We start from the raw sequence: 17,052 nt of genomic DNA, 5'->3' as shown, positions 1-17,052 counted from the left end.
TAGGAGGGGAGGCCTACTCACTCTGGTCTAGGCATGAGGCTATGTAGGATTTGGTGTGCTGTTTGGGAACAGAGTAGTGGTTTGTGTTTGAAGATTGGAAATGGGTCTTCATCTTTGGGGTTCTGCACACTTCTAGCGTCATGTTTGGGATGGATGCTGTGGGGTCCCTGGCTTCTCGTGCACTCCTCTCAGGACCAGAAGCTTCCTTTTCTGTCACCCAGGCTTTGTGTTCCTGTACTGAGGCTTCATAAATGTACATTTTCCTGCTGGTGAAGTTCTCTGTGGTTCATTGAAACTGAAAGCTGTGGTGCAGATCCCTTGACCACTTGGTTTGGGAGATAGCAGTGGTTTCCTGAGGGATCTGCACTCATAATGGAGGAAGACAGAGTGCTACAATGTTCCAAAACAGTCTGCATCTACCCCACCCCAGCCTCTGTGGGTTGCTCCTGCAGAATGCCCCTGCATTGTGGTCAGATCCTCACTCCAGTAGCCAGGAGTCCTGCTGCTCTGATCCATGGGAAGGTCAAGGAGAGAAAGAAGTTGGGGACAGAGCCACAAAGAACTTTGCTCTTCATGTACATGTCAGATGCTAGACTGTAAACCTAGGGGTCATCCTGCACACTGCCCCTGTGTCCTCACTGCCAGTCTTAAGGATGGCTGTGCTGTTGTGTGGCTGCCCATCCACATGCAGTCTGTGTAGATGCCTTCTAGACAGTGGTAGAAGCTCACAGAGAGCGATGTCCTCATATAGTCTGTAGTGCCTTGGTGTTCCTGCCCAGATGCATGCATTGATGCTAGGTGGGGAAGTGTGTGCACTACAGTAAAGTTCTGTTTCTAACTCCAGCTGGAGTGATGCCTGTTTACTGCCTTGTTTAAACTTTGTTTTCCCTTGATTTCTTTTTGAGCCAAGAACATAAGACCATAGAAAGGCTTTAATTTCTTTCCACTTGCCTTTCTGTCTTGTGACAAAAGACTGCAGACTCAACCCACATCAGTGATATTTAACTTGCAACATGAAATAATTGAAAACAAATTGAAGCTGTTCTCACTGGGCAACAGACATACACCCAGAAATCGCTGAGGTTGTGCAAGGTCTGTGACCATGCCTTGAAGCATAATACATAGACATGTGTGTGGTTTTTCCTACTGTAAAGGAGGCAGGTGGCCTGATTAAATTCAGCATTTATTTGGGAACAAAAGTGTCATCTCTGGCTACTGCAGATGAGACAGGTGCTCTGGTGGCCCAACAGCTATTGAAAATGCAGAGAGCTGGCATCTGGAATTCCTTTTAAGCTGTGCACCTCTGCTGCTAAGGGCCAGAGTCTGCTGGCTCTCCCAAGTCTTGGGAGACACCTGAGAGTGAGCTAAATGTGCATCAGGATTATCAGGACCTTCTTCATATTTTTTGTTTACACTGCTAGAGATCAAACCCAAGTCCTCATGCATACTCAGCACATGCTCTATGACAGGGCTCTGGCCCCATCCCACTGTGGGTTTCTAAAAGCCCAAGTCCTGGATGCTTCACTACAGCGGGCTTCAGAAAGCTGAAAGAGGCACAGGATCCTGCAGTAGGGACAGTTTCTCTTGTGTAGCCCTTTGGGATTACTGAGGCTAAACTTGGACTATCTCAGAGTAAGTGCCCTCAGAGAGAAAGACCCTGCCTCACATGGCCCAAGATTATTTCCAGATGGTTCCTCAAAGGTGAGCCCTGGGGGACATCAAGCCCCATCCCTCCCTTAAACCTTCCAGAGCAGGGAGCCTATGCACACATCACCACACAGACCCTCTCTGACCTTTCACCCTGACCAGGAGGAGCTCTGCCAAGCTCATTTTTTATACTACACATAGGGGAGGCAGGCTCCTCTGCAGCTGTAGAGGTTCAGTAAGTAGAGTGGTATTATTTTCTTACCTGAAGGTGAAAGAGGTGAGGGCATCCTCTACCTGAGAGTCACTTTAGCAGTGAAGAGCAAGCATCCCTGTGTCTGGAGGGTACCCTGGCTTCTTTGGGAGCTGCCCAGGACTTGGTCAATGGAGAACATGCAGGGGGGGCACACAGGTGGCAGAAGGTGATCTGGGGATTGAGGTGTCCTAAGTGGACAGGAGGCCAAGTAACTGCTAGGTCGGGAGCCTGGGAACAAGGCTTCCCCAAGAGGAGGTCAGTCGTTGCTGGGCAAGATCCACCAGCTGGAAGACCTGGAATGCCCATCCTAAGACAAGAGCAAGGTACAACCTCAAGGTGCCCAACTCACAGTGCTTGGACACAGTGCAGCACCCCTCCTCTGCACTTGGGTGCGTTTGCATTTATGGTGTTTTGTTCTTTTTGTTATTTTTCACTTGTAGATGGACAAATACCTTTATTTTTAATTTATTTTTATGTGGTGCTGAAGATTGAAACCAGTGCCTCACACGTGCGAAGCAAGCACTCTACTACTGAGCTTACAACCCCAGCCCTGGCTGTTTGGTTCTTTATAATAGTTTTTTTTTTATATGACAGCAGAATATATTACAATTCTTATTACACAAATAAAACACAATTTTTCATATCTCTTGTTGTATACAAAGTATATTTACACCAATTTGTGTCTTTGTACATCTACTTTGGATAATAATGTCCATCACATTCCCCCATCATTTTGAAACATTTCCTGTCTGTCTAAACATTTCCTGTCTGTCTAAATAACTAGTGTAAACAAAAGGCAATTGTGTTTTTCTTTACCATGAGGTGTAGTTCAGGTGTGAGGCCCCATCTAGGACAACCCAGGGTAGCTGTCCTCAGAACAGGTTTGTCAGCCTGTGGCAGCTCAGAGGTGGCCACTATTGCCGGTTGTCTTTGGTCTCCCAGCTCTCCCTCAGGGCTTCATTGAACTTCACCCGGAAGTGCTTCAGCCCCTCCTCCTCTGTCTTCCCCAGCGCCAGAGTGTCCTGGGACAGAATCATCACAACTGTATCAACATTCAGGGGTCCTGACCCTGCTGTATCTGCAATCCCTTCTGCCTCCCTGTACTCCTGCCCCCTTGGGTTGTTGAAATTCCTTCCTAAAAGAACTGCAAGCAGATGGTCAGGCAGCCTCATCTTAGCTGAGAGAAGGGCAGGAGAAGCTTTAGGGAATACACCCCCTCCCACTCTGCCTCTCACCAACTGAAAAGACAGGAATGGAAAGTGTCTTGCAAACCTACAAGAGACTTTATCTCATGCATGAAAGACACTGAGGACACATGGGATGACCAAACAAGATCACAGTTCACCTTCATTTGGGTGGGAGTAGGCCCAGGGAGTGCAACATTCTGGCTACTTCGCACCATACTGCAATGCTGGGCCTGGGACGGCATGAGGGCCCCCATCTGTCAGGTGAATTTCCTAGGTCCCTGAGCTGTTTGGGCAAGATGCACTCTGACCAGGATGAGCTCTGCCAAGCTCATTTTTATACTATACATATGGCAGACAGGCTCGTCCGCAGCTGTAGAGGTTCAGGCAGGCTTTGGGAAGTTTGTGGTGGACTCTGGCCTCTAGTCTGGTGTGGCCCTGTGCTGGCATACCTTCAAATACTGGATGTCTTTGGAGGAGCTGAGCTCAGGCAGGCCTGCTGCCTGCATCAGAGTAAAGAGTTGGAGGAAGAGGAGCCCATGGCGCTGCAGAATGCTGTAGGCCTGTTCACAGTAGCCTCGAAACCTGAAGAAGTGGAGGAAATAGGTACAGCCCTGGGTCCTCCCTGCCACTCCCAGCCCCAAACCAGCAGAGGCTCTGCATCCAGCCAGCACCTGCCCCTGAGTGTCTGCCCCTGGTCTATTATGGGTGTACCCAGATCCTCTAACCAATGCCCCTGCCTGGGCCTGCCTCCTACACCTCCCATGGACCTCCTGTTTGCACTGCCCAACAGGGTACTCTGGGATTGGGGTGCACCTGCAGAGAAGGCAGCACCCCCAGGGTGGAGGCAGGAGTTAGGCTGAGGGTATGTCCCCATCCCTGCCCCTGGCTGGACACTGTCCCCTCACCAGGGCCCTGGGCACCCTCACCTTTCAAACTTCTCATTATCACTAGTCTTTCCCTGCTGAATCACGTGGACAAAATCATGGGTGAGGATGAATGGGACTCGCTCACGGTTGATTCCAAACTTGGTCTTGAAATTCCCCAGAAAGTGGCCAAAGTCAATATGAAATAGCTGAGGGGAATGAAGGGCAGCTACTGAACAGGCTTCACAAAGAGAGGTTCTGTTTAGAGGAAGTCAGCAGGACTTGGGGCACTCCTCTGGGAGCTGTGGGAAGGGCAGAGAGGCCCCTGGGCCAGGCATGTAGGACAAGCTCACTGGGCAGCTGAACACAGTGCCCCTTACCTGCCCATTCTCACGGATCATGATGTTGTCACTGTGCCAGTCACCGATGCCCAGCACATATGTGGCCACACAGTAGCCGGCACAAGAGAGGGTGAACTCCTCAATGGCTTGATCCAGGGCTTCTCTGGGTGGGGAAGATTGAAAACCAGGGCTCCTTATATTTTCTCTCCTCTTGAATCTGGCCTTGTGTTAATCAACAAGGAGGGCATTATTCTGGAGCATAGGTCACCATGCCCAGCTTGAAATTGCCCCCTTCTTCCACACAATACCATTCAGAGAAGACAAGGACTATGTGTTAGATGAAGAGAGGCTGCACAAAGAGGCACAACTGACATCCAAGTGCCTAGGTGTGTGACTGGGCCCTTGGTAGATGCTCTGGGCTCAGGCAATATCACAGATGCTAGCCATAGCACCAGCTATTTCAAACCACAGCAGAAACACTCAGCAGAACCCACTCAAGCTACATATCTGTGACTAAACACGGTGGTGGTTTTAATGCCCAAAGAGTTGAGTAGCATAACACAGCCATGAAAAATGGACACCCAGGAACAGTGACCTTCTCTGTCCTGCCCCAAATCAGATGTGGGCCAGTGCTCAGCTGAGCCAAGCAGCCATGGAAACTGTCACAGGCCTTCCCTCACCTTTCACTCTATGGAGCCTCTCCCAGGAATAAGAAAGCCTACCCAGGGTTCTTGGACTTGAGCCAGTTGAGCAGGGCATCCTTGTTGAAGGCAGCCATGGCAGCCAGGTTGCTCTGGTTCAGCTGGATGTTGGCAATGGTGTCCGAGTGCTGCACCACCTCAATGAGGCCCATGCAGTCACCAGTGGGAAGGCAGCCATAGGGGGTCATCCTAGCACATGAGAAGAGGCACAGGCAGACACTACGGTTAAGGACATTCTCTGGGGCTACTGGAACCCCCTGGAAATTGAGGCACCCAACAAAACCACAGGGAACACTGCTCAAATTCCTAAGGATGCCAGACGGGGTGTGGGGCTCTGGGGAAGGTGCCTCAGAGACACAGAACTGGCACCCAAGTTGCAGAGCACACCTTGGCTGGGCTCATGTTTTCTCTGAAGAGAATGAGTCAGTGGGCTTGGAAGAAGGTGGCACTGCTCCCCAAGGGGTAGGAAGCCAGGAAATAGGAGCTGAGCACCAGGAATGGCCTTACCCAAACCCCTCCAGCTGCCCTACCCCTCTTGTGAGAACAGCCACTCTCACAGCCAACAGGGAGGTGTCAGTTTAGACCAGGGACTCCTCCAGGAGCAGGCTCTGAGGCCTGTTACAGACCCAAACAAACAGGTGATGGATAGAGGCCCCACCTTAGGTCCAGGCCCTCCTGCTTCCACAGGGCGTCCATGAGCTGGATCATCTGCAGAGTCAGCATGTCCTGGCGGAGGTCTGGAAGGGCAGGAGTTTCTAGGGGGTTATACACCCATGCAAGGCTCAGAGTATCTGAGCTCTGTCTTCTCAGGGAACCCCCTGGGGCCGACCACAGAACAGTATGGGCCTAGGTGAGAAGGCCAAGGCCTCAGCATGTCCCCTGCCCAGCCTGGCTCACCATCCCCGTTCTTAAAGATGATGCCAACGCTGTCAGCACTGCCTGCCTCCTCACTGCTGTACATGATCCACAGGGGTTTCATCTTGGAGTCCATGAAGGTGCACCTTTCCACACTGCAGGCAGAGGGCAGTGTTGGCCTGGGCGGTTGGGGGCTTAGGGCAGGGGAGGGGGCTTAGGGCCTGGCTCCAGGTGGGGCTAGGCCTGGGGCTCACCAGACTTCTGCCAGCATCCTGCTGGGGTCCAATGGGGACTGCAAGTGTGAAAGGGCTTCTAGGTAAGTATCCTGGCGCATGTACAAGTGCATCAGCTCCTTAGTTTGGGGCTTGGTGGTCTTCTGGGAGCTCACCTTCACAAAGTCGCTCAGGGCCTTCAGCTTGCTCAGTGCTTCCACCTGGTGGGCAGAATGGAGTAGCAGCAGTGCACATGAGCCTGAGCCAGAACCAGGAGTATGACTGTGAAGGGGCCTGGAAGGGGAGCCCGCCTCAGGCACAGGCACTCTGAGCCTCACCTGCTTCATCAGCACCTTCATGTGGTGGGTGCTGCCCCTGAAGTAGGCCTCCATGATGAGGCCAAAACGCAAGGCCACGGATGGCACATGCATCTCAGAGCTGGAGGGAGAAGATGGGGCTGAGAATGGCCAGGAGTGGCACATAGCCCCTCCCCAGCCCAGTAAACATGAGGTCAGCAGGCAAGGAGACCCTCATCCCCCATGGCTTTTCTAGGTTCCCAAGGAATCAGCAGGGGTGCATCCAGCTACCGAAGATGCCAGAATAGTAAGTGGCCAATCTTTCGGTTGGCCAGAGCCCGGTCCAACAAGAATTGAGTCAGTTCGCAGTCCAGGTAGGACTTGTACTTGAGGACCTGCACCAGCTGCAGCAAGCACTGGAAAAGCTCATCGTCCCTGTAGGGGAGGAAGGCTGGTTGAGTCTGGGGTTCTGAAACTCAGGACAGAGGTCTCCAGCTGGCAGGTGACTGGAAAGAGGGTGAGGCCAGCCTAGGCTCATCTCCACCCAGCACCCACTTCCAGGTTGCCAGGGCAAGCTGTCTTAGTGAGGAGCTGGCAGCCTGTGGGCCTCAGTGCCCAGCTGGGACTCACGTCAGTTTCCGCAGGGACCTGATGGCAAAGGAGCCCACGTGGCAGTCGGGGAAGCTGAAGTCCAGCAGCTCCAGGGCATTCAGGACCGGAAGCTCAGGCCAGGAGCACAGCAGGTAGAGCATCTGGAGGGTGCTTTGCAGTCAGGTGGTGGGGGGCCCACTGCTATCTCTCTACTCCAGCTGTGCCCCTGGTGCCCCTCTCCACCCACCTGGGCCACATCCTCGTGCTTGTTCCACTTGGTCACGAGCAGCAGGTGGGCCAGAGCCTCTGGGAAGTGCTCCTGCACTTCATGCCGCATCTTCCACACCAGGTCCTTCTCATGCTCATACAGCTCTCCCGACCCCCGCTGCTCCAGGATTCCCTGCAGCTGCAGCTTCTAAGGGGTGCAGGCAGAGTGAGGCCTCCAGCCCAGCACCTGGCTCCATGCCCCACCAGCACCCCAGCTCACCTCCTCCTTGGTGGTAGGCCCATGCTCCCCATGACGTCCCAGCTCTAGAATCTGCAACAAGTGTCCCTGCTGTGAGCTCCCCAGGCCTGGGCCAGCACTGGCAGGGCTCTAGGCAGGGCGTCTGCACCTCAGCACTACTGCCAACCACTCTTGCTGGTGGGAGCCCTCCTGCACACTGCAGGGCATTCAGTAGCATCTCCAGGCTCAGCCTGCCACAGGCCAGTAGCACCTCTCCCATTGGCTGTGACAGCAAAATGTCATCAGACATCACCAACATCCCCTGGTGGGCCACATAGCTACTGGAAGGCCTCAAATCAGCATGATGACCCAGCCCCCAGCAATGGGCAAAGCCTCGGGTGGCCAGGGACCCCGTCTGAGGACCTCCAGGAAAGCTCCTGGTTAGCGCTCAGCTTCCAAGAAGGACCTCACTGACCTTCTCCAGGGCAGGGTAGTACACAGGGTGAGGGGCCACCTCGGGCAGGTAGATGACCAGGGTGACAGCACTCTCTGTGTTGGGATTGCTATGCACGGTACCCATGGGGTTCTCTCCTTCCTTTCTCATCTGAAGGCAGGAGAGATGTAGTTGTAGGGGAACCAGTTCTGGATGCCTCACCCTCCAAGAGCCTCTCCCTGCTGGGCCTGGGTCCACCTGGGACAGAGGGCCACATGTAGAGGCAGAGCTCCCCAGTCTTGAGCTGGTCCTTGTAGTCAAACAGCATGAGGTTGGCCCAGGCGATTGGGCAGTCCTGGAGAAGGATACTACAGATCAGAGTGAGCCTCTTCTTGTTCATATGCAAAATGGAACCAGTCTCCAGGCCAACCAGGAGAGAAGACCCAGACTGCATGGAATGTCTCCAAGTTAGACCCAGGAGGAGGGGAAGGACCTGCTATCTCTTTCCTATCAGAGTTTCAGTAATTAAGCCAGCAAGATCCCTTCCTGGCTGCCTGCATCTTCACACCCAGCATCCAGAAACACTTGAGTAAGCCCACCAGTCCCATAGCTGGCCCAGGACCAGGGGCAAGTTACATCCTGGGTCTAGTGACTTGGGGCCTAGCCACACTCTCCCCAGGCAGCCACTAACTCATCATTTCTGTCCCCCTGAGAACACTGTCCTTCCACCAAGGGACCTGCCTCCAGGATACCTAAGGACCACAGGTCTGGGCTAGATATTTCAAGTCAGGCAACTCATGAGCTGTTGCTCAGGCAGCATAGGAAGCCAGACTAAGGAGCCAGACTAGGGCAGGCAGAGAGACTGGGGTCCCCAGGCTCTCCCAGAACCCTGTTCTCAGGGTGCCTGCCTGTGGGAGCAGGATTGCAAGAGGCCCCCATAAGGGGTTTCACTGGGTGTCTGAGGCCTGGACCTCTCCCAGTCAGCACAACCCACCTCCTTCTTGGACTTTTTCTTGCTAGAGTACGCCTTCTCGGCCTTCTCCATCACAGCATAGAGTGCAAAGCAGAGCCGAGCCATGCGCGGCAGGTCACAGATGTTGATGTCAAACTCCAGATGCTGCTTCCACATGGGCTCTGAACACACGCTCACCTCCAAGCTGTACATCGTCTTGCACAGCATCTCATTGCCATGGAAGAGCCCGGCCTGCACCACCAGCTGGGGAAGGGGTACAGGGCATGGATGAGGGAGTGAAGGCCCCACCCCATCTAAAGTTCCAATCCTCTCCTTGAAAGTCCCCATTTACACAGGGGTCCAAATCTACTTCTTGCATTGAGAGTGGTCCAGCAGATTGTAGGCTGGCAGCTCAGTGGTACAAGTGTCTTGGGGAATTGGTACCCCAGGCTGTACTGGGGCAAGCCAGTCTCAGTACACTTGACTCTGTGGGTCAACTCAGAACCTCAGTTTCCTCATCAGGGTTCAGAAGTTCCAGGGTCCCTTCTGCTTCTAACAGCTCTGGCTACCTTCATGCCTAGCATCTTCTGAGCCCCATGTGGCTCCAGTCTCCATTGCACCTGTTCCAGTTCCAACCTGCCAGCCCATCCCCAGAGCTGCTCCCACCCAATCCTCCATGACTCCTGCAGACACACCCCCCTTCCCAGATTGTAAAGTAATGCCAAAAAAGAGACCCAGACAAGACATGCTACACTCTGTGGACCCAGACAGGCATCACCTCCCAGAAGTGGGATAATAAATCCACCTCTGCAGGTGGTTCTGAGTGCAGAGGAGCCATGAAAGTGCTTTTTGAAGAGACAACAGGGCACTGTTCCCCAAGCCCATGGGGGCTCAGCTTTCAGGGGGAACCATGTGCAGTGTCCCCTAGACTCTGGGCACCCCTGGGTTGGTAACCCCTGGAAGCACCTCAGCCCAGCTGCAGCCAGCTTCTATGGTGCCTTACACATCTCTGACTGGGCCTCCTACTTCAATAGGCTGGGCCTGATTCCACAAGCTCCACCAAAGTCAAATACCCACAAGTTGCTTGGCCCAGGTTTCCATTAATTGGCCTCCCTGGCCTGCTGGCCTGCTCCCCTCCCCTCTTATTGTTTGGATGTGGCTCACAGCCAATCCAGGCAGAGATAATGAGTAATGTGTCCAGGTGACTTTTGTGTGACACCCTCCCACTCTTCTTTCTCTGCTGCCCCTCCAGGCTACAGCACACCCTGTTTGTGAAAAAACAAACAAGCAAACTGTCCACTCACCTGGTACCCAAGCCCCTTCCTTCATCTGATCATCAGCATTGATTTTGCTGCCCTGGATCAGCTCAATGCAGAAAGGCTGCCCCAGTGACCACAGGGACACAGAGGAGGGCTAGAGAGGAGAGGAGAGGGGCTTAAATCCCAGCTCATTCCCCTGGCTGCTGAAAGGCTGGGGAGAGGGGGAGAGGGTCCCAAATTTGTGGCAAGGTTCAGAAACCTGTCTCCAACACCATCCTTTACCAATCTGCCACACAGGGGCCCAGGGGCCCCAGCCCCCCTGAGATCTGCAGAGAAGTAGGCAATCTGGGATCGCAGTAGCTCAGACAGGACCCTACCCTGGGTGTCAGCTCAAGGCCCTGACTCTTCAAAAGGACTGCACCATCCAAAGTCCCCTGGATCAACACCTAGCCCTGGTGCTGCCCAAGAGGCTCTGTGGTTAGCCAAAAGGAGGTAGGAAGAGAAAGAGGGTAAGAAAGGGGAGAACATCATCTCACCTTCTTCATGGGAATGGGGGGCGGTTTGGTGTGTGGTTTCTGGACCTGAGGGGCTGGTTTGCTCTGCTCATCCCACATGGCAAGGATGGAAGAGGAGTGCACCATGGTCAGGTGGGGGGTCTGTCCACTGTGCAGGCAGCTGCATATGTACTGAGATGAGAGTGTAAGATTGAACTGTCAATGGGTGGTATATCCATTCCCTGGAACCAAGAGAGACCCACAGTCTGGCTCTCTCACTCCTATGCTGGCCCCTTCTAGAGTGGCAGGGATCCCAGAGTGCAGAGGGCTCCTTGAAGGCCTCACCTTGAACTGACAGAGCAGGTAGCTGCCATAGAGGTACTCATGCCGCCCATTCACCTGCAGCACATAGTCCTCAGGCTGCTCCATTGTGAGGTGTTGGTATACCTTGGCCTTCTTCTGGAGGGCGCAGGCCATCAGCACTAGGGGCACATCCTTGGTGGACACCTGGATGGTGAAGCTCTCCTGTGGGGAGGAGGGAGTGTTGGCATGCTGCTCTCAGGCCCATGGGCTTCTGGGGAAAGGGGGCAAGGCCACATGCCTGCCTTTATTGGGTATCCCCAAGTGTGAGCCCCACAAGGGCAGGGCCTGGGTCATTCACTGGTGAAAGTAACAGCAGACACCCAGGAAATACTTGTCCAGTGAATTAAGGGACCAATTCAGCCTTGGTGAGCTTACCTGGTGGGATGCTTGACTACACCCCTTGCATGCCTGCATACCTGGCAAATGCTGTGTAATGCCAGTGAGTGAAGGGAAATTTGGGGGCCTGGGACACTGGAGTGTCTTATCAGTGGAAGGTCCCCATGGGCACAGCAGTCCATGTGCCACAGCTGGAGCAGCCTCCCTAGGACATGGGCTATGGGCTCACCCTGCTGCCCTCAAATTTGACATTGACAATCAGGTCTGGGTTGGAGATTTGAGAGGTGTTGCTGTCCCCCCAGCTCCTGGTGGAGGGCTCCAGCTGAAGGGGAAAACTGTATTGCAGCCAGGCCTCCCAGCCCAGCTGCTGCCGGTGGGCAGCCGCCTCCTCGCTGAACTGGCGCATCTTAGTGCGGAAGTCATTCACTTCCGGGTCTTGTAGGCAGTCGAACTCATGGAGGCCTGTAGGGCAGGAGCAGGCTCAGTGCAGGTGCATGTGGCACCAGCCACCCAGGTGTGCCCTACCTTGCTGAGGCGGGGGCTGATCTGCGAGCCCTACCTTTGCCGATGAGGAGGCTGATCTGTGAGTTGATGAGCTTCTCCATGCGGTCACCCTGGCGGGTCACCAGGCGCAGCATGGGCAGGAAGGGCCGGACATCACATAGCCGCTGCTGCTCATCCTCTAGCTCCTGCTGCTCTGCGGTCTGGTTGACACAGGAGAACACGTAGGCCTCAGGGTCACTGAGCATGTGGAAGAGGGGCTCATTCTGGGCTTCGTGCCACAGCATCTGGGAGGAATGGTTATGGTCAGCCTTGCTGGCCATGACAGCTGCTGGAAGGCAGACAGAGGCCTCTAGTCTGGGCATCCCACTCTGCATGAGCCACATAGAGGGCAAAGGGAGACCCCAACATCACTTCCTAGGAACCCTTTGGCCCTTGGGACCAACCAGCTAGTCAGCAAGCTTCCTGTCCCTGTGCTCTGTGAAGGACTTGATGTGTGGAGATTGGGGACTGAGCAGCCACGCCTGCCTTAGACACATTATCTAGGGCTGCTTTCACCCCACCAAGGCAATGGTGGCCTTGAGCCATGGCAGAGCTGAACCACTGTGACACATAGCACATAGCCCACAAAGCTTCATATCAATAAAATATGAAGAAACCAAAACCACAATGAAATGAGAGATGGGACCCCAGGGACAAGTCTGCTACTGTAGTGTTTCAACTTTAGGCACATTGTTTGAAGTTCTGTAAGCACATCAAGTGAACCATATAATGATGTTTACAGGAACTAGAATATGAACAAAATGTTACTGTGGTCACTCAGAAAAACAAGTCATGAAAGTTCATAATCAGAATTTAGCTAGAATGTGGTTAGAAAACAGGAAATGGCTAAGGTAGTGCCTGTGGCCGTCTTCTATGGCAGGATCACAGGCAGGTCTCTTCCTTCTCATTCTTATTTTCCAAAATTTTATGGGCCAATATTATTATTGAACTCAGGGACACTGAACTACAGAGCCATACCCTCAGCCCTTTTTTGTATTTTATTTAGTGACAGGTTCTCACTTAATTGCTTCAAATATCACTATGTTGTTGAGGCTGGCTTTGAACTTACAATCCTCCTGACTCAGCCACTGGAACATTTGGGGACACACCCAGCTACTTTTGAAGTAGAAAATTTTAAGGAAGGATGGAAGGAAGCCAGAGAGAAATTTTCCAGGACATTAAAAAAAATCCCTCAAGTGTGGTCCATTGCTTCTATCATTTTTTTCTTGTTCTCAATAATAGCTTTTAAAATTGTGAAATAAATTTTTGCCCTCGGGCAGTCCAAGGCATGACCCATTAAACCCTAGTTTGTAAATGGCACAACCCCATTGAAAGCCATAGGACAGCATCTACCAAAGCAGATGTTCATTGCTTTGACTCAGTAATTCATCCTGAAATTTATTCAATGAACCTGAGGACCCTTTCCAAGGATGATGGGCACTATGTTGACAACAGTTTTAAAGACAAATTCCTGCAAGGCCCTTATGTGGCTGCGAGCAGACTGTGGTCACTAGTAGCTGGCCCTCTGGTAACTAGGGAGGGGAACACATTGCCATGGGGTAAGCTGAAACTAGGGAGGGGAACACATTGCCATGGGGTAAGCTGAATTTGAATAGTAAGTGGAGTTTAACCACCCCTTTTATGCAAGTTCTTGATATTGTATATTTTTCAAAATTTATATCTGAGGTTCTCAAGTGTGAGGAACAAAGCCTCTGACTTTCTGAGCTCCCAGGGCTGACAGGAGACCAGGCAGTACCTGCTTTATGGTGCTGAGGTTGGCATTGCGGGACACAGCGAAGCTCAGGTAGATCCCTGTGGGCAGAAGGAAGTCAACCACCACCCTCTGATTCTTCTCCACCTCGGTCCAGAATTCCATGGGACAGTCAATCCCCAAGGGCATTCTGCTTTGTTATTTCTCTGTGGCCATGTGACATGTAAAGGAAGCAAAGGCAGAGAGTCCTTGAGAGTAGTGTATGGGGGCCTCGGGCAATGTGAGGCTCAGGGCTGAGGGCTCCCAGGTGGGCACATGGTGTTCTCCTCCCACAGGGCCCCCACTGGCCAGGTAGCTGCTGCTCCTACTGCCCCAGATAACTGTCTGCACTCAGCTGCCTCTCACTCTGGTGGACACATCTGCCTCCCTCACAGCGGGCCCAGAGCCATAGACCAAATAATTTTCCTCTGAAAATTACACACCAGGGAGACGCTATCATGGCCACCACCTGGCAAGGACAAATGGCAGTATGGCTGGGTGTACAACTCAGGACTCGAGAAAGGCCAAAGGCTATGACTGGACAAAATTTGTATTTTTTATTTTTTACACTGGGAATTTAAGCCAGGGACACTCTAACACTGAACTACATCCCCCATCCTTTTTATTGATTTTTTCCTCCACAGGGATAGAACCCAAGGGAATGTAACTACCGAGCCCCATCCCCAGCCTATATTTGTATTTTATTTAGACACAAGGTCTCCATGAGGCATTTAGGGCCTTGATAAGTTTCTGAAGCTCTCTTTGAACTTGAAATCCTCCTGTCTCAGCTTCCCAAGCAATTGGAGTAACAGGTGTGCACCCCAGAGTGTGTGCTTGTGTGTGTGTGTGTGTGTCTGTGTAAGATTTGGTGAGATATATTGATTGAACTGAGCCCCAAACCTGCCCCCACCACATACATAACAATACATTACAGAGAAATTTTGTCTTCCATACACTCCAGAACCAGATCAGCCCCTTACTGCCCTCACTCCCAGCTTCCCCCTCCAGGTCACCACCATCTGGAATCTGTTTATCTATAGCCTCCATCAGTGTTTTTACTACTAATTTGTATCCACAAAGAAGTCCTAATATTTTTGAATGTCTTAAACCTTCCTAAACTAGTGAATCTTCTGCAACCTGCTTTGGCTACTCAATGTTCCTTAGATCCACCCACGTGGATGAATACATGTAGCAATAGTACATTCATTTTAACTCCTGCAAGGTGTTTCACTGTATAAAGAAAGCACCTTGTATTTGCCCTGATCATGGTGATAAACTGGGAAGGTTTGTTTCTATTTTCCTTAGTTGTTACAAAAGATGCTACAATGTATATTCCTATACTGGGTTCATAGCTTGCACCTGGGAGCAGAGAGGAGGCTGGTCCAAGAGCAGTATGTGAACCTCATGTTTGGTGTCAAGGAAACATATACACATTAAAAGGGAAAAGACAGGTAAAATTAAGGTTCAGAATGCATTTTATTTAATCCAATGTATCCAAATTATCATCATGTTGACAAGAAATCAACACAGGGAAAAAATACTAGAGATACTCCAACTATTTTTAGTATTGATCCTTTGAAATCTTTTGTATAGTTTATGCTTATTTCATTGCCAGCTTTTCTTTTTCTTTTTGTTTTCTGCCATTTCACTTTCAGATTTTAATCAGAAATAACTGGCCTTGGATCGTGGTTTAGCTCAGTGTCAGAGCACTTACCTAACATGTTCAAGTCCCTGGGTTCTATCCCCAGCCCAACCCAAACAAATACCACAAGAATTATTTTGTCTACTCAATTTTCACACTATTTATAGGTTAAAAATATTCACCAACCTAAGTTGTCCCAAACAAATAAAGCTTTTCTGATAAAGACCAGGTATCAATTTCTAAATTTCAGTTAATGTAAATTAAATAAACTGTGGGTTATTTTGGGCGTGGGATGAGGTGCAATTCTGAGGATGGCACCCAGGGCCTTGTGCATGTGAAACAATTGCTCTACTCATTTGCATCACAACCTGAAGTCAGGTCAGAAAATTTAAGTATCAAAGATGTCAGTTTTTTTCCCAAAAAGAGATTTTTCCAGTGGTTTTGATAACTTCTGTTGCTGGAAGAATTGCTTCTCTCTCAACTCAATTATAGGTACCAAAGGGGAAAATCAAGACAACTACTGATAGAATAAATAACATTTCAGCACTTTCTGAGGCCTGACCTACCTTTGTTCACCCCAAAAATAATTCCAGGCCTAACAATTGTTTTTAGAAGTAGTTTCTCCATGTACTGAGCATCTAAAATTAGTGCCTTCTGTTCCAGGGAGTATATCCTAAAAATTTCTATAAGCAATAGAGACTGAACATGTGCAAATATATTCACATATTACAAACAGGTGGATTTGGATTTTTTGTAACTACTTCCAAAAACTTAAATTTTCATCATTACTGTTAAAACTGTGTTAGAAATCAAAGATTCCTGTTTCATCACAGAAAATATTTACAGCACACTCTTCCTCTGGCCTGGAATATAACACAGTTGCACCAGAAGCTTAGTGCATCAGTCAAATGAAAAAGTTTCTGTACTCTGTGTCGTCTTGTCAGAATGCCTATGATAAAAATCTGAAAGATAGGGGCTGGGGTTCTGACTCAGTTATAGAGTACTTGCCTAGAACATGGGAGGCACTGGGTTTAAGCATCAGAACCATATAAAAATAAAGAAAATAAAAGTTATTTGTTTATCTATGACTAGTGAATAAATAAATAAAATGTTTATATTAAAAAATAAAAATATGGCGACTGAGGGGGACGTGGAACTGGAGTTGGAAACCGAGATCAGCGGCCCCGAATGGCCCCCGAGAAGGCACAGAAGCATGACAGTGGTGCAGCGGACCTGGAGCGGGTCACCGACTATGTGGAGGAGAAGGAGATCCAGAGTTCCAATCTGGAGATGGCTATGTCCATGATCGGAGATAGAAGGTCTCGTGAGCAGAAAGCCAAACAAGAACGGGAGAAGGAACTGGCAAAGGTCACTATCAAGAAAGAAGATCTGGAGTTGATAATGACAGAGATGGAGATTTCTTGAGCAGCAGCAGAGAGGAGCTTGCAGGAACACATGGGAAACGTGGTGGAGGCTCTTATTGCTCTGACCAACTGATATGTACTTTTTCAGGCATATTTACAGGATTAACTTATTGCAATAAAGACTTTTTTTGCAAAAAAATAAATAAAATAAATAAAAAATAAAAATCAGAAAGATAGTACGTACCCCAGAACATATATGCATGGATATAAAGACTCAGTTGTGAAAATGCTAGTGGGAATATAAATTGAATAAAGCTATTTTTGAAAATGATATTAAGGTTCTTCAGTAAGTTGAAATAAAAATGCCACATGAGGGGCTGGGGATGTGGCTCAAGCGGTAGCGCGCTCGCCTGGCGTGTGTGCGACCCGGTTCGATCCTCAGCACCACATACAAACAAAGATGTTGTGTCCGCCGAGAACTAAAAAAGAAATATTAAAAATTCTCTCTCTCTCTCTCTCTCTCTC

The 17,052-nt window shown here is 50.5% G+C and overlaps 1 protein-coding gene and 1 pseudogene across 2 annotated transcripts; one reads left to right on the top strand and one right to left on the bottom strand.

The window, feature by feature from the left end:
* Positions 1 to 2,814: 2,814 nt before the first annotated feature.
* Positions 2,815 to 13,671, bottom strand: LOC308640136 (phosphatidylinositol 4,5-bisphosphate 3-kinase catalytic subunit delta isoform-like; the record flags this gene model as incomplete). The annotated part of the gene is given in 23 exon segments (XM_081312154.1): positions 2,815 to 2,922; positions 3,537 to 3,669; positions 4,014 to 4,159; positions 4,331 to 4,454; positions 5,014 to 5,181; positions 5,651 to 5,729; positions 5,890 to 6,002; positions 6,102 to 6,280; positions 6,398 to 6,497; positions 6,647 to 6,790; positions 6,986 to 7,107; positions 7,194 to 7,361; positions 7,434 to 7,484; positions 7,867 to 7,978; positions 7,980 to 7,995; positions 8,083 to 8,179; positions 8,819 to 9,040; positions 10,100 to 10,189; positions 10,572 to 10,721; positions 10,875 to 11,054; positions 11,458 to 11,690; positions 11,788 to 12,016; positions 13,528 to 13,671. Coding segments are annotated over 23 exon segments (3,108 nt in total).
* A 2,624-nt stretch (positions 13,672 to 16,295) lies between these two features.
* Positions 16,296 to 16,705, top strand: LOC308640138 (huntingtin-interacting protein K-like; annotated as a pseudogene). The gene has a single exon. The product of its transcript is annotated as a huntingtin-interacting protein K-like (transcript).
* The last annotated feature ends 347 nt before the right edge of the window (positions 16,706 to 17,052 follow it).

This window comes from Spermophilus citellus, assembly GCF_964194105.1.
Source record: "Spermophilus citellus genome assembly, contig: SCAFFOLD_273, whole genome shotgun sequence".
NCBI lineage: Eukaryota > Metazoa > Chordata > Mammalia > Rodentia > Sciuridae > Spermophilus > Spermophilus citellus.
The sequence above is the reverse complement of the archived record's forward strand: the minus strand, read 5'-3'. Positions and strand labels throughout refer to the sequence as shown.